Source organism: Centroberyx gerrardi, chromosome 3 (genome assembly GCF_048128805.1).
Source record: "Centroberyx gerrardi isolate f3 chromosome 3, fCenGer3.hap1.cur.20231027, whole genome shotgun sequence".
NCBI lineage: Eukaryota > Metazoa > Chordata > Actinopteri > Beryciformes > Berycidae > Centroberyx > Centroberyx gerrardi.
The window spans coordinates 18445495-18469151 of NC_135999.1; the positions used below are offsets into that span (position 1 = coordinate 18445495).

General features: G+C 42.6%; 1 protein-coding gene across 4 annotated transcripts in view; it reads right to left on the reverse strand.

The window, feature by feature from the left end:
• Positions 1 to 602: 602 nt before the first annotated feature.
• Positions 603 to 23657, reverse strand: part of gcgrb (glucagon receptor b) — a 28652-nt gene continuing 5597 nt past the window's right edge. Inside the window, exons 2-15 of one of the 4 annotated variants that reach the window (XM_078291572.1) lie at positions 14851 to 14884; positions 9335 to 9482; positions 8725 to 8821; positions 8443 to 8550; positions 7487 to 7575; positions 7159 to 7265; positions 6392 to 6557; positions 5422 to 5581; positions 4883 to 4943; positions 4520 to 4589; positions 3402 to 3490; positions 2992 to 3136; positions 2655 to 2696; positions 603 to 2272 (exon numbers count right to left, since the gene is read on the reverse strand). In XM_078291572.1, the coding sequence (XP_078147698.1) occupies positions 1844 to 2272; positions 2655 to 2696; positions 2992 to 3136; positions 3402 to 3490; positions 4520 to 4589; positions 4883 to 4943; positions 5422 to 5581; positions 6392 to 6557; positions 7159 to 7265; positions 7487 to 7575; positions 8443 to 8550; positions 8725 to 8821; positions 9335 to 9388 (1617 nt within the window). In that variant the 5' untranslated portion in view covers positions 9389 to 9482; positions 14851 to 14884 and the 3' untranslated portion in view covers positions 603 to 1843. Of the gene's footprint in view, positions 2273 to 2654; positions 2697 to 2991; positions 3137 to 3401; positions 3491 to 4519; positions 4590 to 4882; positions 4944 to 5421; positions 5582 to 6391; positions 6558 to 7158; positions 7266 to 7486; positions 7576 to 8442; positions 8551 to 8724; positions 8862 to 9334; positions 9483 to 14850; positions 14885 to 23657 lie in introns of all 4 variants that reach the window. The other 3 variants (XM_078291565.1, XM_071927689.2, XM_078291569.1) reach the window with 3 other exon arrangements.

Consider the following 23657-nt stretch of genomic DNA (forward strand, 5'->3'; position numbering starts at 1 on the left):
AATATGCAGCTTTTTCAGTATTTACAGTGTTCAATCCACTCTTCCTTACAATCTAAATAAAGGTCTGTATTTGTTTACCATCTTCGATCAAAAGTCCATTAGGAATCCCTTCTATGGGTTTGGCTCCAATCTGATTAGAATCTATCATATTTTGGAACCAGTCAGCTCCTTTTAACTTGCTTGAAATGTTTTCATGAAGAAATGATTCTTCTCTTCTGATCCGAGATTGTCTTCTGTTTTCTTTTTCTTTTTTTATAGCTGAAAAGTTATTTTCTTAAACCAAATGACAAAAGTAGTTCTATGTAGCACTTTCTGAGTGTTTTCTGAGATAGACACTTAGCAGTGGAATTGGAGCATTGATCCAGTCAACAGAAGAAATGAACAAAACACAAGGTGGCTTTGTTAACCGGATGCTTCTTTTCAACAAAAAAAAATCACTTACACTGTGTTATCAACTGCAACATCTTCCCTTTATGAACTACAAGTTCCCTGGCACATTATAGCCTTTTAGTTTGCACATATTGTGTACAAGACCCACCTTGTCTTCTGTGTTTGCCTCCATCCTTTCTGGAGAATAATTCAGGGTAACTATGGGGCTGCAATAAATTCAATGTATGAAAAAATAACAAATTTGCTGATTTGCTCTTCATCCAATGAACTGCTTGTGTGTCATGTACTACTTTAACAAGTCTGCATGAAGGCAAAGATCATTGTTATAGACCTTAAAATGTTTCCCACCCATATCTCTACATTGCCCATATACATTCAGACTGGCATCTCTGTTTAAAAAGGGAGAAGGATGGGGTTAGTGGGGAGGGGGAGGGGGGAAAGGGATGTGCAGGGAAGAATGGATTCAATACCTGCAGTGCCCAATTGAGGTAAAACCTAGCATGATGCATTGTTATGTTCCTTGTTGGCTTTGGTCATTCAAAACCAAGATAACTTAAACATTATAACACAGTGTTCAGTCCTTTGGATATGCAGTCTTTCTGAAGGTTGGAGCACCCATCCTCCACAGTTTCAGATGCACCAGCGGGGCTCTGGAGCCTCTTAAGGACGGCTGTGGGAATGCCTCATCATTGCAAACATTGTGTGACAAGAGTCAGTGGTCTCCAGTGAGTTGTCTAATCCTTCCTTCTCCTGATCTCCACAGACGAGAGAAGATGGCACGCTGTGTTAAGTTGTTTACACTTGTTTTCTGAATGCATTTGAATGATGGGAAATAATCATGCGCACTGCATTCCACATTCGTATTCATGAAACCTAACAAATTTGACACATTTGAGTGATTGTTGATGAAGTTGTTTGTGGGGAGGAGCAGCGGCTGGCAGGGATTATACAGTACCACAATTGAACTTCCATTGCAGCACACAGACACAGAACACAAGCACGGCTCATAACTGCAAGAGCTGCACAGATGGAAAGATCTGTGCAAGGTGAGCGTCAAAAATGGCAGGCCTCCATGTGCACACGTACACATACACACACACACACACACACACACCTACACACACATACACTCACACATACTGAAACACCGCTAGCATTTCATTATAATTTATTTAATCATTCCTGATGTCTTAAGTCAATAAGTGCTTTACGCTCAAGGTCCCAAAACCAATAAATATTCATTTGCAGCTGGGCAGTTTAAAACATTGTTTTCTCCAACACAATTCTGTGGTAAAAATGCTGATCGGTGGGGGCTACCTCCTCCTTCTCTCCCCAGGCTCAGGCTCACCTGTTTCGATGGCGCATGATAAACATAAATTTAAAATAACGATAAGCACGATCAGTGAGAGTTCATGTGATGAAGGCTCAAAGCAGCTTGTCCTTCTGCCCCCACTCAGACATCAGTCTCCTCTCCGTCCAGAGGGTGTGTGTGGCACTGCACCCTCTCCTCCAGACTGATGTCCTCTGTGGTCGTGCTGGCATGACTGACAGCGCCTCGGTGTGGCAAGGAAGGGAACTGCAAGGTGTGTCTGCTCTTAGCGGCCCTGCCCTTCCCCGCCCCGTTGCTGTAGGACACGACTAATCGCCGGCTCTCGTCAGGCGCAGCGGAGGGGGAAGGGCCCGAGTCGGCCTTGAGGTGAGGTGTCCCTTGGGAGTCACCGCTGGGGTCACTGGCATTGTTGTCATGGAGATCTGGCAGATTGCCAGTGGCGATGCTGCCGCTCTTGACGTGCGGCGTGTGGCTGTGGGTGTGGCGGTACTCCTCGTCAATGTCCTTACCCAGCTTCCACCTCTTCCACTTCTTCAGCATCTCCGACTGCACCTGGAGAGAGAGAGAGAGAGAGAGAGAGAGAGAGAGAGAGAGAAAGAGGGGAGGCATATGAAGATGGGGATAAAGATTAAATAAGACAGAGAGCACTGCATTAGATGGATGTCTCTTGCCAAAGACTACATTTAAAGGTTAAGAGATTAGCAGATGGATGATGTTGTGTCTGTCCCACCTCATAGACAAAAGAATGGAGTGGAACCTGAACAAAGATTGAGTTTTTACAGATATAAAAGAACAGGATAAAGATTGGGAAGAGGAACACACTGATTATGAAAAATGTCTTATTTATCTTCTCTACAAAGGGAAAGGAAGGAACTCTAGCAAAGGCTGAGATTAAATTAAGACGGTGCTTGATGTGAAAGCATATCTGTCTCACCTCTTTGTTGACAAAGCAGTACAAGATGGCAACCAGCAGCCCCTGAAGAGGAAGACACATTGTCATCATTTCATTCATATCACATAATGGAAACAAGCCGATGAAAACATGACCCTTGTTGTAATAATATTTATGCTACTAATATCTGATGATAGTCATATCAGATCAGTGGATTCTCAGAGAAGCAAAGATGCCTTGGAAGAAACAACACATTTAGAAATACTCTGTGTGCCTCAGAAAAGAAAAAAGAGATAAAAGAGATAGAAAACATACTGAAGCAATGGTCAGCTATTGAACTATTCGAGGATGGAAACCTCCTGTGGAGTTCTGCTCTGACCTGGAAGGAGTTGAACAGAAGGTCGTAGAAGAGGCGTATGAGGCGCAGCATGGAGCCTTTTGGGACGGACTCGTCGATGACGAAGGTGAAGAGGATGGCATGAATCCCCAGCAGGGGGATGAGAGTCAGAGTGGACTTTGCTAGTCTGGACAGGAAGAGAAATGGGGACGTGGGGACAGGTTTTTAAATTTTTGTTTGACAAAAAATAAGTATATACACATGCAAAATGTATCTAACCAGAGAATAACACATAAAAAACATTTGAATATGGTCCTCAGCGGAGGAATGGCAATACTGTTTAATTTCTAACATTTTAAGTTTTCATTTCAGGCTAACATTCTTTTCCAGGGAGACTTACAATGAAGGAGAGAATGACAAATATTCCCAAATATTCCCAAATATTTTCTCACCTGAACTTGTAGTCAGTGTATCTCATCTGATGAGCCTTGAGTTTAGACATCAGGATTTTGATAATTCGGATGAAGATGAAAAAGTTAATCTGAATGAGGGAGGGAGAGGAAGTTAAGTGGAAGCAAAAAATATGTAATGTAGAGTATCAGTTAGCAGTGAGAGAGAGAGAGAAAGAGGGAGATAGAGAGAGAGAGACTCCCAAAAAGGGGCATGTCAGGACAGCTGGTCTGTCATTTTGTAACTCTTGATGAATGTTTCTGTGGGACTTGACCTGGCCACACACACACACACACACACACACACAATCTTATGATCCACTGCAGAACCCTCTCAGATGACAGAGAACATTAATTATTACAGCGCTCAAGCTATTAGCTCTCCAAGTTTGGTAACATCTGTATGTTGTCTTAACAGAGTGTGTACGTGTGAATGTGTGTGTGTGTGTGTGTGTGTGTGTGTGCATGTCTGTTTGCCTGCATGCATGCACACAAATACAGTTTATTCGGGTGTGAATATGTGTTTGTGTGTGTAAGCGTTAGCTTAAGTACAGGATTATGTTGTGGGATTATGTTAAAGGATTATGCATGGCATTATAGAACAATATGGCAAAGATTCCAGTTATGACAACAAATAGGAATTTCCCAGACTGTAGATAAGACTTACACAGTCCAGGAAATATAAGGGTGTGTGAATATTTCAGCATGTGTGTGCGCACATATGTTTGAGCATGTGGTCAACAGGGTCATCACTGTTAGTGTGCACTTGTGTTCTTAAGTGTATCCATGTATAATGTTGTTTGTCTCTATGGGAACAGGGGACAGGAAAGACACGCACACACTCACACACACAAAGAATTTGTGTGCGTGTGTGTGGACTCGGGGGTTGGGGGTGGGCCATTGTCTGACTGTGCAGGAAGACTATAAAGCCATACCTACATACATACACACAGCATACAAGGGCAATTGGTATCTCTACTCACAGCAGCATCTGCCAAGAAACAATCAATCGATGGCAGCTGCTATGTGTGTGTGTGTGTGTGTGTGTGTGTGTTGTGTACGTCTTGGTGCATCTGTAGCTCACACATACATGCATGCCCACACACACATGCCCGACTTACCAGATAAGCAAACAGTATAGGGGAACGGATGATCCACCAGTATCCCATGTTAATATTCCTCTCCCAGCACCTACACACACACACACACACACACACACACACACAGGAATTTAAGTGTCTGGAATTTTTTGCTGTTTCCATTGTGATTCTGATTCTTTTAACAATTAGCCTGCTAGTGCCACCAAAGAGTCATCAGATGTCCATATAGTTGAATATGAATATGGTTTTAAGGGAATGAAAAGGGAAAGGGTATAAAATGAATTTAAGACTACAGCCATGTTTCTCCACATGGATCATAGATATAAGCTGATAGATCTAAGCTTCCATTCATTTCATCTGATGAGTGAAAGGGATCAAACTTACTCCTCGTTCTCATACAAATATTTCACTGTGACCCATGGCAACACGAATATGAGCGGTGCACCTGAGAATGAGAGAGGCAAAATATGGAAGTGAGCAGACATTTGACATGTTAACAAAGTAAAACTTTATAACAAATGCAGTTAAAGGAATACAAGGTTTTGGGAGATTGGTCCATTGGTCGACTTACTCAGGAAGTGATGAGAATGTAAACATTAAAATCATCCATGTGTCCCCAGTAGATCATTGTGCACCATGTTGCACCAATTCTTTAGCATACACCATGCTGAGTGACAGTATTTGAGTATTTTATTTCAGTATTTTATTTTTGTATCATATTTTGATATGTTTGTATATTTATATATATTATATTTAAGATTACTTATCCTTTAACTTTAGAGCTGCTAGTGAACAACCTACCAGGGACAATGGATGATTTTGGTGTCTATGTTCTCATAGACAGTGTATTCCTATAATAATCACTGTGTAATAGTTGTCATTGTCATTGTCAGTCACTGTGTAATAGTTAAGTTAATAATTACCCCAGCCGATGGCCAGGTAAATGTAGAAGTAGTTCCTCTCGCTGAATACGGTGATAACGAGCAGGCTGTGCAGGTAGATGCCCTCCACCAGCAGCCAATAGTTGTTGGCCATTACGCTGTATTGCATCATCACCATGGCACCGCGACACCAAGTCACAGCCTGACACACAACACAGGAAGTGGAAGTAACAAACAATCAGAGAGGGTGACACATTCAGAAGTCCTTAATATTGGTCACAATCAAAAAGTCACAATCAGAACCCCAACAGGGCCAGCCGGATGCTCTGCCAAATACTTTGCTGCTGTCCAGGGTTAAGTCTAGGTCAGACTACAAGACAAGGGCAGTTCAGCACAACCGACTGGTCTTCACACAGCGTGATGGGACAAAGGTGGCCGTCACACACATAAAGATGAAAGATCACACACTACTTGATGCTGTCATTCAAAAACATTTTCCCATTCGTCTAAAACAGTTCACTGAAAATATAATTTCAAAATAACTCTTCTATCATTTCTTGCATCATGGTACAGAAGCTACAGATTACATTAACATTACAAATGTATTTAGAAGTTACATTATTACAAGTACAAGATTGATGAAGAATCTTGTATGAGACTTCTGTCACTTAATTTGTAATTGCATACTAATGTGGACTGATCCAAGCACGCTGCCAATTTATACCATTTTATATGAGATTTATTCCTCCAAATGAAATTGTATAGCAACTTATCAAGAACTATCTATGTGAATGGGCGCTGTGGTTGACATTCTTTTTTTCCCCCCACTGAGCTAAACTCCTATTGGCTGTTGCAAGTTTCACCCTCAGATTTCAGTCTTGGTGAGTGACGCTTGGTGACGCTGCACAAGACTTCCTAGCATTGGTGTTAAAATCACCTAGTGTGACCTAGGCTTTAGCTTATTAGCCAGCGAGTGCTAAGACACATCAATGCGTGGTGCGTGTGCTCTAACCGGTATGTTAACCCATGCTTCTGTCTGGCGGTCGCTGCTGCTCCTGGGGTCCAGGGTGAGGGCCAGCGTGTCCAGCAGGGCGTCTTTCACCAGGATGGACACGGCTCTCAGGATGAAGGAGGCAAACAGGTTCATGTGGATGTTGTTCCTCATACAGTGGAGCCTCCTGGTGGTGAGATAAGTTTGAGCTTTTTTTTATTGTACGTGACTTTACTGTCGCTATACTGCATGCTTTAACATTAACCACATTCCTTTAATGTAGCGCTTTACTTTTCTCCTTTCTTTCTTTCTTTCTTTCTTTCTTTCTTCTTTTCCTCGTTCCAGCCTTCCTTACTTCCTTGCTACCTTCATTCATTCCTCCCTTCCTTTCTTCTTTCCCTCAATTCTTTCCTCCTTCCTTCCTTTCTCCCCTCCTTCCTTCCTGCCTTCCTCCCTTCCTTTCTTCTTTTTGTCGATTCTTCCCTCCTTTCTTCCTTTCTTTCTTCCTTCCTTCCTTCCCTGCCTCCTTCCTTCCTTCACACTTTCCTTTCTCCTTTACCGCCTTCCTTCCTTCCTTCCTTCCTTCCTTCACACTTTCCTTTCTTACCTCTTTCCTTCCATCCTTTCTTCCTATCCCATCCTTCCTTTCTTTATTCCTCCCTTCTTTCCCTCCTTTCTCCCCTCCCTTCCTTCCTTCCCTCTTTGCTTCCTTCCTTCTTTCCACCCTTCCCTCCTTCCTTGCTTCCTTCCTTCCCTCCTTCCTCCCTTCCTTCCTGTGCCTGTGCTACCTGAAGGTGATGAGTATTCCCAGGGCGAGTATGAGAGCTCCCAGGGAGAGCGAGTAGCCCACTGTGTACATGGCGCGGAACTGACTGAGGATGCGACCATACTGCTGCTGCAGGGACAACAGGAGAGAAAGAGAGAGAGAGTCGTTTACTTTCACATATCGACACAATTCAGATAGTGTCAAGTACAAGGTCACAGTCACAAAAGTATAGTAAATTGTGTTAAATTGTGCACTTAAAACTAAATTGAACTTCAAATAGTTTTCCACACACAGTCACACACACACAGTCTTTCACACAGCCATGCACACATACTATACACACACCTCACCTGGCCAGGGTCGTCCTCACATTCGCTGGTATTCTTTTGTGCCCAGCGACCATCTGTACCACAGACTCTGTACACCAGACCCTGCTGGACTAGACACACAGACGCATGCACGCACACACACACACACATACACACACACACACGCGCGCACACATCAGATTTCATCTCAAGGATCTGTTTCTTTTCAGCAGTGTACAATGAGATGGGTTTTATTGAGGCTATTGAGATGTCATCATGAGGCATAACTGTTACTCTAAATTGTGGGAGCATTAATGGAGGTGAGTCATTAATATTTTATTTTCACACTTTTCAAGGTAGGTAGGAAGTCATGCTTTAAGACTGAATAGGGTGGCTGAATCACGGTCTATGGAGAACAAAGTCATTCATTCATTCTCTCTACTCATTTAATCCTATTTAGGCTCTTGGGAGGGGGCTGGAGCCTATTCCAGCACCAGTATGTGGGGAAGGCAGGGAGAAACTGGACAGGTCGCCAGTCCATCACAGGGCCAACAGACACGCTCACATTAATATCTATGGGCATTTTAGAGTCTCCAATTCACCTGACTTGCATGTCGTTGATATTAACTGTGAGTTGCATGCTCCACAAGACAGGTGGGTTGGGTTGTTCCTGAAAACGCAAAGTGCAATCTTCACACCACTTGACACCTTGTAAGACTCTAAAGTAACAGTTGACTAATCTTTGGCCTTTGCACCCTATTACAGTAATCCCATACACTTTGTTGAATGTTGTGTACACAGCAGGTGAATACCGCACACGCCGGCTCTCGACAACTCTCACGCCGTAGGATGACTTTAATTAAGAGCGCTTTAAGTGGTCTTTCTCTTAAATACTTGTTTCATTCCGTCTCTCGCTCTCTCTCTTTCTCTTTCTGTCTTTCTTGCGCACACATACTGTACACACACACACACACATACACACACGCTCACAGACAGACCTTTACGGTACCATGGCAGGAACCATGGGCAGGAGACATTGACAGTGGTTCCTGGGAGTCCATCGGGCCAGCAGGCATACTGGTCAAAGGTCCTGTTACACACCAGCCCTGCAGGGGAGAGCAGAGAATTTCATCTGTAAAACCTGTGGTCAGGGCTTAGGTCAGCCTGACTTCATTCTACTCACTGCATGCATCCTATTTAGACACTGAACCTGTGCCTGCCCTTATGGTGTGAACAGCGTCACGTGTCGATGACCCCACATTGGGAGGAGGAGGGCTCACCAGTGGCGGGGGGCGTGGTGCTGATGTGGTCCAGGCACTGGTTCCTGTAGCTGCCCCACTGCTCCTTCAGAAGCTCCAGGGAGTTCGTGGAGGAGACCTGGAGGAAGACGCAACCTCCTGGTTTCAGTCTTCGAACTCTGGCTTTGAGTCGATGTGAAAACGCTTCATAGCACTCCTGGCGATTTCATTAGCATCACCACCACTACCGCCTTCCCCCATCACCACCCTCATCATAATTATCATCATTATCCTCACCACCACTGACATCATCATCGTTGTCGTCATCAACAACAACAGCCTGTATATTCACATGTTCATGCATATTTATAAGCACAGGGATGTCGTTGGATCAAAGACACACAGAGAGAACAATCTCAGTAAGCAATCCTCATGGATTAAGCTGATCATTGTGGAATAATAGGCCAGGTGGCCAGTCTAAACTGGTAATCAGAACTACTCATCATTAGTCATTTGGTTGGGTAATGAGAAGCATAGGCGACCAATTATTGCGTCCCAGTCAGTGTGAGTGTGTGTGTGAGAGAGAGAGAGAGAGAGTGAGAGAGAGAGAGAGGGGTGTGGGGGGTGGTCGGGGGTCGGGGTCTTACTGTACCTGTGTGTAGCAGCAGAGCATGAGCAAGGCCAAGAGGACACACACCTGGGACATCCCACTGACGCTGGGAGGATGGGGGTCGGTGGGGATGGGAGCGCAGAGGGGGCCCAACTCATGAGGGGGTCTTGGCCCTATCTCGCCGTGCGGCCTACACGCGACATGGAGACGCTTGTTAGTGGAGAGAACGTGTATGTGTGTGTGTGTGTGTGTGTGTGGGAGGGGTAGGGAGGGTTAAGGGGCTGAAGGGAGCCTGGGAACAAAGAAAGTGAAAGTGAAAGAGTGAAGGCATCGAGAATGACAAATGGAGTGAGAGAAAAAGAAGTAGGAAGACAAAGAAAACAAGGCAAACATCAGCGTAGACACACACTCACACTCACACACACACACACACACACACAAACGACTATGGGGCTCAATTATGTAGATTGGTAATCATCAGTGATGCAAAGTGCAACAATAGTCTTCTTGATAGCGCAGAAGGCCTGGGAACAGAAGAGAACAGAAAGATGCCTTTGGGGAGAATGGGTAAGGAGATTAGTGAAAAGCAAAGCTGGCATGGACAGGAATAAAGGACATTTCCTCACAGTAACAGGTTCTTAGTGGCATTCTTCAGCACTGTTTGTATGTGTGTGTTTGTGTACGTTAAGAATACAGCTGCACGTTTGTGTATCTGTATCACACCTACAAGTACCTTGTTGGAGGCTGCAGATGAAATGCCTAATGCGTAATTCCGTTGGGTGCCTAGAATTGTGTGTGTGTGTGTGTGTGTGTGTGTGTGTGTGTGTGTGTGTGTGTGTGTGATAGCAGCTGTCATTCATTGACCGTGTCAGCAGATGTTGTTGTGAATAGAAATACCACTTGTTCCCTTGTATGACTGTGTGTGTGTGTATGTGTGTGTGTATGTGTGTTTTCATGACAAGTGCATTTCCTGGAGCATCAGCTGATATCGATCGTCGTCGGCAGCGAAGTCGGAGAACAGAACGAAATCTGAAACGTTTCTGCAAAAAACACCTTGACCATGCAAACATTTTTGGCTAAAACGTTTCAAATTCCATTCTGTTCCAGTCTCTTTGGCTGCTCTTTGCTTCTGCTGATGAACATGTCCGGTCGTTTGCGTATGTGTGTGTATGTATGTGTGTGTGTATGTGTGTGTGTGTGTGTCTGTTGAATTACCAGACAGACATGTAAGCCAAACATCGATAAAATGATGTGTTATCATAGCACACAGATTATCACCTACATTTCAACTGACTACAGTGAAAACAACAGGTGAACTGCTTCTGTTACAATAATTGTCTTCTTCCTACAGCACCAACAGACATTTTATCTCTTGGTGTTACAGTAATAACCTTCCCTTTTATGACCAAATACAGCTCTTATCTAGCAAGCAGCAGGCAAAAAGGAGAACAGAGGGAGACGCAGACAGACAGACAGACAGAAAGGCAGACAGAGAGGAACAGGCAGGAAGACAGAGAGAACAATTTTCACGTAATCTGCATGTTTAGTACACAATCAGAGAGATGAACGTGTACCACTGTTATGATGATAAATATTGTTCATCAGTAAATGATATGAATATGAATCTCAGGATGGAGCCTTAAGGAGGCTGCTATGGCCTCACTTAAGGAGCAACCTTGTAATGAGCAGATAATTCAAGTAATGTCATCTCCAAAACTAATAGTGTAGTTTCCCTAAGGCTTATAGATATATAGGCCTATATTATATATAGACATTAGGTTAGACAGATACTAGCGGCATTCCTATTTCTGGATTTCACTTCTCTTTGATCTTTGTGTGTACCTGGGCATGTGTGTGTGCATAAGCGGGCAAGTACGTGTGTGTGTGTGTGTGTGTGTGTGTCTGTGTAACTAGGCTGGATGGCAGTGGATGGGGCAAAATCACAGTAGTATCTCAAACTGATAGCCTTATTGATTTTACAGACAGCTTTTACCTTACTCACACACACACATACACACCCACACACACACACACACACACACACACACACACACACACACACACACCTACACAAACAGTGTGCCAGCATGCTGTGGAATGAGGATATTCTAATGTATTTTCAAGGCTGTGTGGAAGGGAACAGAAGATTTACTAAAGAAAGGAAGAATCCAAGGTGCACAGCCAGCAAGAGTCCAGGTACATTTAGCACAAGGCCACTAATCAAATCCTCCTCCAAATATGTTCAGTAGCTGTTGCTGTTGTTGTTGTTGGGTGAAACTTCAAAACTGCAATTTTGGTGATCTTTATGTTTTGAATTGAATGATCAATTAGTCCTAAATGGCTTGAGAAAATGTTATGACCTATATGATCTTATGAAACCCCTTCCAAATTACATGGTTATCAATTTAAGGATAAGTCTGTTTTTCATTTATTCTTGACATTTTGGATATACATGTAATCAGAGAAACATTTGTCAGATTGGATTCCATTCTGCTCTATACTACTGAGCCAATGCTAATATCTCTATTGTAAATAGTCAACGCTGGGTTTATGTGTTTATGTTACATGTAAATTCAGCATTAAAGCGCCAAATTCCTTGCTGATAATCATGAATTCAGAGCTGACGTGTGTGTGTGTGTGTGTGTTTGAGTGGGAGAGCGACAGCGAAAGAGGGAGAGAGAGAGCGACTATCATATGCATGACAATGCTTACTGATTTGCATATGCACAAGCAGCCTGTGTGAGTCATGGCTTTTTCTTTGAAATATTCCAATACAATATACATATAAATCTGCATGTATATCTAAGCAAATGGCTACTGATGACACACTCTTTGCCTGCATGCATGTGTGTGGGTGTGTGTGTGTGTGTGTGTGTTTGTGTGTGTGTGGTCAACATTATGCATCCTGAGGGAGATTTGTTTATGCACACAGAGATTAAACCATTATTACAATTGTTAATCTCCTTCTCTCTAGCTCTTTCCCTTCTCTCTCTGGGGATGAAAGAGGTGGAGATGCAATAGATGCTACAATAACCTTACTGTTATTGACTTATTACACGGAGCCTTCGTAGGTGAGGCCATAGCAGCCTCCTGGTCTCCCTGAGGTTCATATTAACATCATATGAATTAAACAAGGTTTCTAATAACAACACTAACATGCTGCATGCTCCCTCTGTCCCTCTGTCTACCTGTTTCTCTCTCTCATTCAATTTGTCATCCTCATCAGAACTACCGACTGTAGCTACTTGTGCCTTTTTGCTTTCTTTTCTTCATAGCCTGTATGAGTGTGCCAAAAGTAAGATCATGTCTCTCTCCTCCCACACATTTCCATATGAATGCACAATATGTGTGCCTGTCCTGGAGGAAGAGGAAGAGCGTGGGATGTAGAAAGAGGGTGTGAGGTCATTAGAAGGTCTCAAACTACTCATCACGCCACAACGACATTGATCTCAAACGATCAAATGACCAATAATGAAGTCTGTCAAGCAAACAGACCATTCCCCATTATCATTAAAGTCAGATGACCCAATTCGACTAGTTGCTGTGCTTCACTAATGGTGTTCGTGCATTTGTATTTGTGGCATAATGTTATGGAATAATTACATTCCCCCCCTCATTATGTTGTTTTAATCAATAAGCCTTCTCTATGTGATGTGAGCTGGTGATTAGGAAGAGTATGTAGGTGGTAACAGAGAGATGAGTGCAGCAGCTGTAATAGAGCTAATGTGCCTCAATGAGCCACTCCGCCTGCAGGAAACTACTATTGCCCTCCTACACCACTCCTCTGCATCTGTCTTCTTTCTTTCTTTCTTTCTTTCTTTCTTTCTTTCTTTCTTTCTTTCTTTCTTTCTTTCTTTCTTCTGTATGCCAATCTGTTTTCAGTGACAGATTAGGCATGCTTGGCAAGTAGTGACCTGCTCACTATCACAATGATGTTTGTGTGTGTGTGTGTGTGTAAGTGTGTGTAGTGTGTGTGCGTGTGTGTGTGTGTGCGTGTGTGTGTGTGTGTGTGTGTGTGTGTGTGTGTGAGTGTGTGCGCGTGCGTGCATGCGTGCGTGCTTGTGTGTTATGATTAACTCGACTCGGCACTGGAGGCGACCCAGAACCTGCTCCCTCTGCAGATGTTACACTTCACTAACAGAGCAAGAGCCATCTTTCTTTCTCCTTTTTTTTTCTCTGTCTGTCTCTCCAGGTCTCTTTCTCTCTCTGACTATCTATTCCTCCTCTCTCTCTCTCTCTCTCTCTCTCTCTCTCTCTCTCTCTCTCTGCCCTGCTCTACTACTCTCTAACTGTCCAGCCACTCAAAGAGAACTGATGCTGGCTTATCAGAAAAAAAACAAATTCCCATCAGAATGCATGCAGAATCCTACCCTGTTCCCTTCTTTTTATTATTTCCTTTGTCTTCTCGAGGGAGAATCAACAGACCATCTTATTTCCTGTCTCATTTGGCTCCTATAGGAGGACAGTGCACTGGGAAACACACAGAGACAGCAGAGCAGGCACTGAAAGGCACACGATTCAATCATATGTCCCCTGTATGCATCTCAGCCCAACAGGTTGAAACCCCTACAGCAGCTGATCAAAACATTGTTCTATAGTTTACACATGATACACCGGCCTCATGTCCTCTAAATACATCGCCTACAGTTCTTTACCCTGTAAACACATTAGTCATTAGTACTTTAGCCCCTAATCTGAGTTTGAGAACTCCCTGACCTGCGCTGCTGTGTGCCGCAGCCTATAAGCTTCCATAGTATTTGTCCATTAATAGTGCAAAGTTCTTTACCCTTCACGTGGAGAAAACATTAGAGCAAAATCAGCTCCATTCTGGCAGGATTACGCATAATGATGAAGCATGGGAGATAGTTTGGCACCCAGCAGTGATGCAAATATCATTCTTAAATCACCACCACCACCGCGGAGTCAAATGGGAGACATCTGGGATTGGAAAGAAGTTTGGTTACCACTGTGACACTGACAGATGGTATGAGTGGCTCTTAGCTGATCACTGCATTCATTATGAACTGGCATTTCTGTTTGGTGACGTCTTGTGTGTTTCTGACCTGGCGAGGTGAAATCATGGCTACGCTGGATCGGAAAGGCATGCGTCCAGTGGTGGGTGAGGATTAACCCAGCAATGTCCAGATGAGAGCTATAAAAGTTGTGTGTGTGTGCGCACGTGTGGAGTGTGTGAAAGAGAGAGGGAGAGGGAGGGAGAGAGGGAGAGAGAGAAAGAGAGCACATGGGGAGAAGGCTTGGCCAGTACATACCATTCTCACTCTCCCATGGTGAATGCCAAGACCCAGACCCTAAATCCTCAGCCAGCCCCTGCTCCCTGGACTCCTCCACAAAAATGCTTGACTTATACCTCAGCATGTATTCTACCAACGATATATTCATCCTGACATTGGTCCCATACATGCCCTCTCTCCTATGGAGACAAGATAGATTGACCACCACACACACACACACACACACACACACACATACACACACTACTTACACAACCAAAAAATTCAAATAGAAATGTAGCAATGTGTAGCAAAGGTGACACTCACGCTCATTTCTTGGTAGACTGGCCAGAACTTTTCCCTGTAGGGAGAAATGTCACAGGCGAGTGTGTTAGTGTGTATCATATCCAAACTAACCCACCGACCTACCTGTCATGCTTTCGCTAAAGGCGCATCAGCTAAACACTTCCCGACACACACCATCACACTTGTGACAGCCACCAACATGAGGGACAGAAACTGGTCTATGGAAGACTGATATGGACTGACACACAATGGCACAAACACGCACATGCATGATCACACACAAACTCTCTCTCACACACACACACACACACACACACTGCACCAACCGTTCTTTTATAAAGGCTTTAATGGAAAATGGAAAAGCATCTGGTAATACAAAAGCAACCAGTTGCATTCAAGGAAGAAATGAGAAAATCTGTATAATCCTATGCACTTAAATTGTTATTAAGTGTTCATATGTCATCTGTGCATGTGTGTGTGTGCCTACATGCATGTGTGTGTGCGTGTGTGGGATAAAGACAGCCATAGCAGCCACATAGCAACTATATGAAAACACAGAGGAGACAATGGGAGGGTGAAACAAAGACACAACAGTCTGGACCTCTCCCAGAGACAGAGACGTAGGAATGCTGGGTAACATTTGGAAAAGGTGTAGGACTTCATAATTCAGTATTACTACAGTGCAACCAAATCAACACATTTTGCTTGGACAAGTCCATATCACAAGTTCTTGCTCACTCTGTTAAATGTCTGCCACAGATTAAGCAGAGGAAAACAATGTTTTTGAAGTCAGAGGTTCGTTTTGACCTCTCTTAACTTTTGTCATTAGAATTCTGCATTATTTCTTTGGGTTCTGCAAACTGTGGTGGAAAGATTTGAGATTTGAAAACTTTTTCAAATCTATTTTCTATGTGAGAATCAACAACCAATAGGTAAATCTATATACTTCAATCAGAAACCACAACCTGCAACCTACATCCTTCAATCAACCACTACAAAATGCACTGGAGCATAAAAAGCAGTAAACAGCCCCAAACTTGCATGACTGATGCTTTCGATAAACCCTGATGTCATTACCAACAATGACTAAAAGCCAAATGCTATTTCATTCTTCAGCAACTCGCAAAGCCCTGAAGCTCATAAAAAGGCAAAATTTTGTAAAAGACAAAACATCGCCATGGCTTCTCCACCCATTTTCCAAAGGAAACGCAAGAGTGGTTTTTCATGGACAATATGCTTCAGAGCTCATATCTCTGCCTTAGCAACCTTGGCTCTTATTACTGGGGAGATTTTGGCCAACTGCATAAACAGTACAGAGAACGTGAGAAAAATGAAAACAGTTCATAATGACTGCGAATTAAAAAACTCACTTCCCTAGTTAGTCTTGGACATTGCTGCACCTTAGCAACAGTTACCAGCAGTGATATTCACATAACCAGATATCTCCTTATAGGGTTAAAGTCTTCAATGAGTGATTTTACATACATATTAATATTCAGAAATGTTCAAATATAGTATTTTGTTTAAGAGCTGTCATGCCTTATCATGTTTACAAAAACCCAGAAAAATTGATATCCCAATTACGAGAAACCTGAATGTGACAGCTAGAACGTGTCACTATTAACTAGGATACTGAGGCATGTAAACACTTTGTCCCATATATTTGGGTTTGCAGTGTGTGTACATTTTTTTTTTCCCCACAGTATTATTCATAATTATGCTAATTCATATTTACAGGGATGTTTGTGATCAGGATATGAAGATGCACTGCTTCACCTAGGATGTGAGCTAATATCTGGAATACTCTGCACACGCAAATCCACTCACTGAAGATGGAGCTGAGATGGAATTGAATTTGTTCTGGCCTTGGATGTGACAGCAAGGTAGACTGAGACCTTGAAACTACCACCAGGAAACCTGTAATTTCATCTCCTTTCCGTGAACATGTGATCGTAGCAACTACACATTACTGCAAGAACACTATTCTGTTTGAGGTCTTCGACTAAATCTGTGAAGTCAACAATAGATTAAATATCGATGAGTATTGTTTATAGCATTGTTATAGCATAAACATGGGTTATTATGATCATGTGCTTTTAAGAAAATGCCTACGTTTTGAATTTATACATTTGTTTCACACAGAGTCTCTTGATAGGGAATGTTCACTTGAGACATAATATTGATGTACTTGATGAACTTGTGACCGTGATTTGATTTGCAATGCATGTCCACTAGTGACAGTTGATTTCCTAAATTCAAATGCTGCTATATAGTTAAATCAATGACAGACTGACTCTACACTTGCATTACCAAGGAGAACTGAGAGACACTCTCACACTGTGTTTTCATTCATTTTTGAATGGAAATATCTCATTTACAGGCTGCTTTTGAAAGTTGCACTTCTGTGAACATCCATTACAACTGAGCTGTTGATTTCCATTTAAATAGGATTTTTCCTGCTGTATTCGGGACATCTTTAAAGCAAAAAAACGCTGATCTATTCTATCTCAGATTGAATAAATGCACAAAATGTTGCGGTTATTTGCACTGTTTACAATTAATCTCAAGCCCATTAAAAAGATGAAAGTGAACTTATTTCTCTGTTTTCTCATATTCTCTCTGACAGACTTCATTTGAAAGAGGAACCTCTGTAAGTATGAAAAGTGAGTGAAGTAAACAGTGTGGAGAAGTTGGGGTCCATTTTTCTCTGTCAGATGAGATACATTTCAGATCTAGTGAAGAAACATAATCAGATGATTCTGTTAAAGCTAAATAGACCCATATGTGCCAGAGGCATCTAGAGACACAAAGCTTAATCTTTGTGTGTGTGTGTGTATATGTGTGCGAGAGAGAGAGAGAGAGAGAGAGAGAGACAGAGAGAGAGAGAGAGAGCGAGAGCGTGGTCACGTATGTGGCTTTGAGGGCACGGCTCATAACTCAACTGAGTTTGGCTGGTTGTAATCTTACTCCCTTTAATTCTAATTCAAAACGCTCTCCACCCAAATCACATTACAGATAATCAGATTTATTGAGTTATCTTCACAAAGCTCAAAAGGGCAGAATTACGTCAAAAAACCCACCTACGTGCGGTGATAAATTTAGGCCAAAGCCACTGATTTAAAGACTAATCGCCTCCAACGTGAGCGGCCTCATTTCCATTCTGAACACGACAGCCCATCTGACGGGAACTCCTACACTTGAGTATCATATCATATCTCGTGCCGTGGCTGTATGCTGAGAGGTCTAGTTTCAGTCATTCTAAAAATGGAAACTGTGCAGAAATGGAGAAAGTTTAGTCGACGTCTTTCTGCCTAACTGGTTATCTGTCCCACCCAGCGGCCAGATTGTCCGCTGCGTGTCGAGGCTCTCGGAGCGCCCAGCGTGAGGCGTTTGATGGTATGATGTCATCAAAGAGAGTCAGGGAGTGCATCTGGTGAAGCCGACTGTTTTATATTCATTCCAATGGTTTCATACAAACATCAGCGTTGTGTTCATGTAGTGTTTGATTTTTCTCTCCTAATCAACATTAACAATGCATAAGGCCACACAATAAGGCCACACATGCACATCATTTTCACACCGCACACATACACACAGACACATTCACACACAGTCAGTGCGTTGGTGTGGAATACCATCAGGAGTGTGACAGCACACACATACTGTACGCTGAGATGGGAGTATATGGGAGTGGAGATGGAGAGCCAAATGACAGATGTGTGTATGTGGAGAGGGAGACGGCCCCAGAGGAAGCGAGAAGAGGAGGTCCATATGTTCTCTGTCATTTGCAGGAGAGCAGGACTGAGCGTCTCTCCGTCACACCAGAGCCCAAAGGGACGGCCAGGTGCATTATAGAAGCTGCACAGTAGCTGTAATATCAGCGCTGTGCTGCAATTTAGGCCTGTATAGCAAGTGCAAATTGAGAGCGCTCTCTCGCTTTCTCTCTCTCACTCCCTCTCTCTCTGTCAGTCTCCAGGAGTGTATGAATTTGCAATGCATCCACAATTGTCTGTGTTTACATATATGTGATCCCAGATCCTCGTCCCTACAGAGTCATGCTCTAAGTAACCTGAGTGTCAGAGCTAGCAATCCTGCCATTCCCTCCCTAATCCCTCTGTCTTTCCCCTCCGCCGCTCTCTCTCTCTCGTTGCTCACGCTTTATCCCACTGTCCTTTACTAATGAGGCCAAGCTTGCTCTGGAGAGTGTCAGCAACTATGACAAACCTGCTGCTACACACAAATATTTACACTGAACAGGCCCAGTGTGTGTGTGTGTGTGTGTGTGTGTGTGTGTAAGTGTTGTCGATGAGAGTAAAAGTTGTAAATTGCCAATGCAGAGCTGCCTCAAACACCTGAGGTGGAAACAGAAAGACTTTGTGAGTGTGTGAGTGTGTGTGTGTGTGTGTGTGTGTGTGTGTGTGTGTGTGTGTGTAGAGCAGACCATACAGCAGGAGTATTGCTTTGTCAACAACACCAATCAGACTGGATCAAATAACAGTCCCAACACCTAACAATCAGAAAAGTTTTCAAGTATGTGTGAGTGTGTGTGTGTGTGTGTAGGTGTGTGTGTGTGTGTGTGTGTGTGTGTGTGTGTGTGTGTGTATAATAAGAGAGGGGAAGGGAAAGAGAGCGAAAGAGAGTGCTGACACCCACCCAATTCTGATCAGTAACACCTCTCTCTCTCTCTCTCTCTCTCTCTCTCTCCCTCTATCTCCCTCTCACCCTTTCAAAATGACAGAGGGAACATGAAAGAGAGTAGGAGAAAATGTATTAAAAAGTAAACTAAAACAAATTTGGATAGGTCTTGCAGGAACCAGTTGGCATTCTGTGAGCTATGGCAATCAGAACATCGGAGCGTAACGTTGATATGAAAAGAGAAGAGCGGCTTCATTAAGTTATCAACATGACGCCTCGTCCCTCTAGCCAGCCACCACGGGTAAAGCCTTGGGCTGTTTCTGTGACAAGTGTCCCAAGATAAATAAACACGAAAATAAGGAGAAAATTCAATTATAGTGAGAGGAAGGCAGGACGGATACGGGCATGAGACGCCACACACAGATGGACGCACAAGCACACACACATACACAAATAAAATGAAGACATGAATTGCTCAACATGGAAAGACTGATTACAGAGATTACTGAGAGAGTGATGGGTCCTTCTTCCTTAATGAGGACATTATAGTTTTCTATTCTTATTCTATTATTCTTCCTTCTTACCTTAGCTGAAAACCTTTCATGTCAACTTTTCAGGAATTAAAAACAGACTCTATCCATACTCTATCCAGAATCTATCCATTTTTAAATTTACACAATGGGTTTTGGAAGGGTTTTGTAGCTCTAAGGTCATAATATTTTCTCAGCCCATTGAAGAACATGAAATTATTCAATGCAAGTGCAAACATGAAAACGGAAAACTGGAGTTATTCATCTGAAAAGAGTGACGGTTTTATTCTCTTTAACAGAGGAGAAGCAAGGTCAGTGTTGTCTACAAACCAAGGCAAAGCAATTTGGTAAACACACACACACACACACACAGGCACCCAAACACACATAAATGCACATTCCTTCACACGCTACTACCTGCTCAAATACACACACACACATTAAGAGTTATCCATTAATGTAAGTAGCAACCTAGTTTGTAGTCACCAGGACAGAGATCAATATGTCACCAGAGAAAGACAGATATGTGTGTGTGTGTGTGTGTGTGTGTGGCAGGGGTAGGGGGGGCTTCTCCATTGAAAGTTATTGAACCATTTTATACCATTTTATATAAGTAGTCTTTGATCCTCCATCCATCCATATAAAATGCATAGATCACTGCTGTTATGATACAATTTGGACAGCTGTAAACACGCAATACACTTATGAGCAAACTGCATGCGTGTTTCTACATGTGTGTGTGTGTGTGTGAGAGAGTATTTAACCTTTAGTCCACAGTGCGGATGTCCCATAGCAGCCTGTCAAATCCAGAGAAATTAATTGTTGTTGAGGAAAAATGACCGGCTCATTATTACAGAGAAACCAGCAGCACAAACTATCAATCTGTACCCTGTATGACAGCCTTGACCCACTAACGAGGAAAGAAACAAGAGAGAGAGCGCCACAGGGAGAGAGAGCAAGGGAGGGAGAGAGAAAGGGAGGAGATGGGTGGAGAAGGTGGTGGTGGGAATGTGACACAGCAGGTGTTTTATGAATAAGACTAGCCATAAAGATCTGCACAATGAATCAGATTGTAGATTAAATGAAATTGGACGACCTGGGTTTATCAGGGGGCCATATAGAGATGTGACTGCTCTATTTGTAATTTTCATCAAGCCTTACGGTCTATTGTAATCTGGGCTGGGCAGGCACTGTGCACACTGCTGCTGATGCTGATTGTTATGGTGATCAGGGTGGGATTAGTCTTTAGGATGTGACTGAGTAGGCAAAATTGACATTGGTAATTCACAATAGACTTGAAGTGTGATTGAGGCTCATAATTGGATGAGATGGAAGCTGTTGTTATTCACGAATCAATATTCTCTTTGCTTCGGGTGACGTTGTCCTTGAATGCAGCATCGACCTGGATCCGTTCTCTCAGTCCTTTTCTAAACCATTTGTATGGGTCGGGGTGTGCGGAGTTGCTGCTATTTGTATTTGTTCAACCAAACAAATTTTCAACAACACCAGGGGAGACTAAACAGTCAATTATGAACTGAAAAAGGTGAAAAAAACTATCTATGCAACAACTGGATGAAGCTCACCACCACCACTCCACTCCTAACTGAGAGAAACTGAACATTTATGGACTGGGGGAAAAAAACAACAGAGATGGAAAAAAAAAAAAAAACAGAGATGAAATGCAAATGAAATGACATAGTTATTTTAGTGTTTTGTGTTTTTGTATCAACCTCTTTTTGAAAACTCTTTGATTTTGCCTCTACATTTTGTTTAATTTGCATATTGTGGTATGAATAAAAATGAAGAAGAGTCAAAAGCTTCCCTGGGAGGACTGGCCTTCATGTTTGGCTACTGAGCCCCTGAGCTGAAGTTTCTCCAAGTTGTATTTAGTGAAGAGCAGTAGTGTGAAGCGAAGCATCCCTGCTGTGCTGAACAGACTCACTGCAGTCGCTGCTGTGTGTATCAGCAGAGCAGAGCAGCAGAACCGCTGGGACAAGAAAAAGAACAACTGGCCTCACCAATGCAACTTAGCTATCAAAACCATTACATGATTCCTGTAGCAAGTAACTCTCTCTCTCTCTCTCTCTCTCTCTCTGTTGCGGCTATGTGAGTGTGACAGCCAGGCACTAGAAGACTGACTAAGCAGCACAAACAAACCCCGCCCCCTTCTCAGCTGAGTCTAATGAGAAAAGCCACTCAAGTTATTTTCAGTTGATATGTTTTCTCAATGATTAGAGGCAAACTACTAAACATCCGAATACTATGAAAAAATTCTGAACTAACAAATATTTGTGTCCATCTCATTATTCATGCTTTGCCAAACATGATGTTGAGATTTGGGAACCCCAAACCTCACCACAGATCAGCAAGGACGACTTTATCCAACTCTATTCTCTGTTCATCTTTTTTTAGACAGCAAGGAAGACATTACATTTACATTTTAGGTATTTAGCAGACACTTATATCCTGGCAGGATATAAAAAGACGTAGTTCATTTGTCCAAATCTCTCAGGCACTAATGCTAAGAGATTTAGACAAATGTTTTCAGGCACTTACAGCCCATACTGTGGCACCCTGTCATCCATGTCCCATCCTCTTACCCCTCATCCCCAAATGGATACCAAATATAGTCCACTTCCTTTCCATGATTCCGTCTCTTCCTCTTTCCAATTCCCTGTTCCTATTTGGCCACGGCGAGCACGAGTGATGGCAGGCAGAACCTCAAATATCTCTCCTTGTTATATTTTTGCTGTATGCCTCCTGAAAAAAATGTGGAGGATTTTCTTTCCAACTTATAGGATTCAGGGAAAAGGGATTGATGATTACTGTTATAGATCTTTTTGGACATTTTTTTTTAAATATCCTGCATCCACCACACACCCCACTTCACTTCACTCAGATTTTGTGTCCCACCACCTCATTATTCTCCCTAAAATAAATTTTAAAAAAAATAATAATGTTGCACAAGCATTCACCTTTCACTATACCCACCATATTCTAGAATAAAAGTGAGAAGAAAATACCATATATTCTTCTCACTTTTAATCTAAAATCATTATGGAGAATCTCAAGGTATACAAAAAGATACATTTCCCAGAACCTCAATATCCACCTCCTGCTGGATATTATGATTCATTATTATTTTCTAGGGTTGGTTTTATGAACTTGCCAGAATAACCAAATATTCAAACAATTCTCTTGTGGTTGACTTTTACATCTGTCAGTTTGAAATGGAATATTGTCAAAAGGTTTATTAGTATTTGGACTATTTGTACTATTTACTAGGTGGAACCAAAAAAGTGGAAGTAATAATCTGGTAATTTCTTTGTATGAACTGTTGTGGTTCCTATTTTTGATTGGTGGTATCAGTATGTCCCGTTTATGCCCTTAAACATTATATCTTTCAGGGTAGCATGTGATAAAAAGTGAGCTCAATGTGCTCAAAGTGTGATGAAATTACAGCTCTTTAATTTCCTGCAAATTCATCATTCATTTGTTGCTGCTAACATCAGTTTCTCCCTGTTGTTTTACAAGTTTACAACACAGGGAGCTGACGGTCAGAGTAACATTCAGCCGTCCCGTAGAGAACCAGGATGATGGTTGTCACCACAACAGGAGTCATGACGACAGACGGGTAGCATGACTAAAACATGAAAAGACATG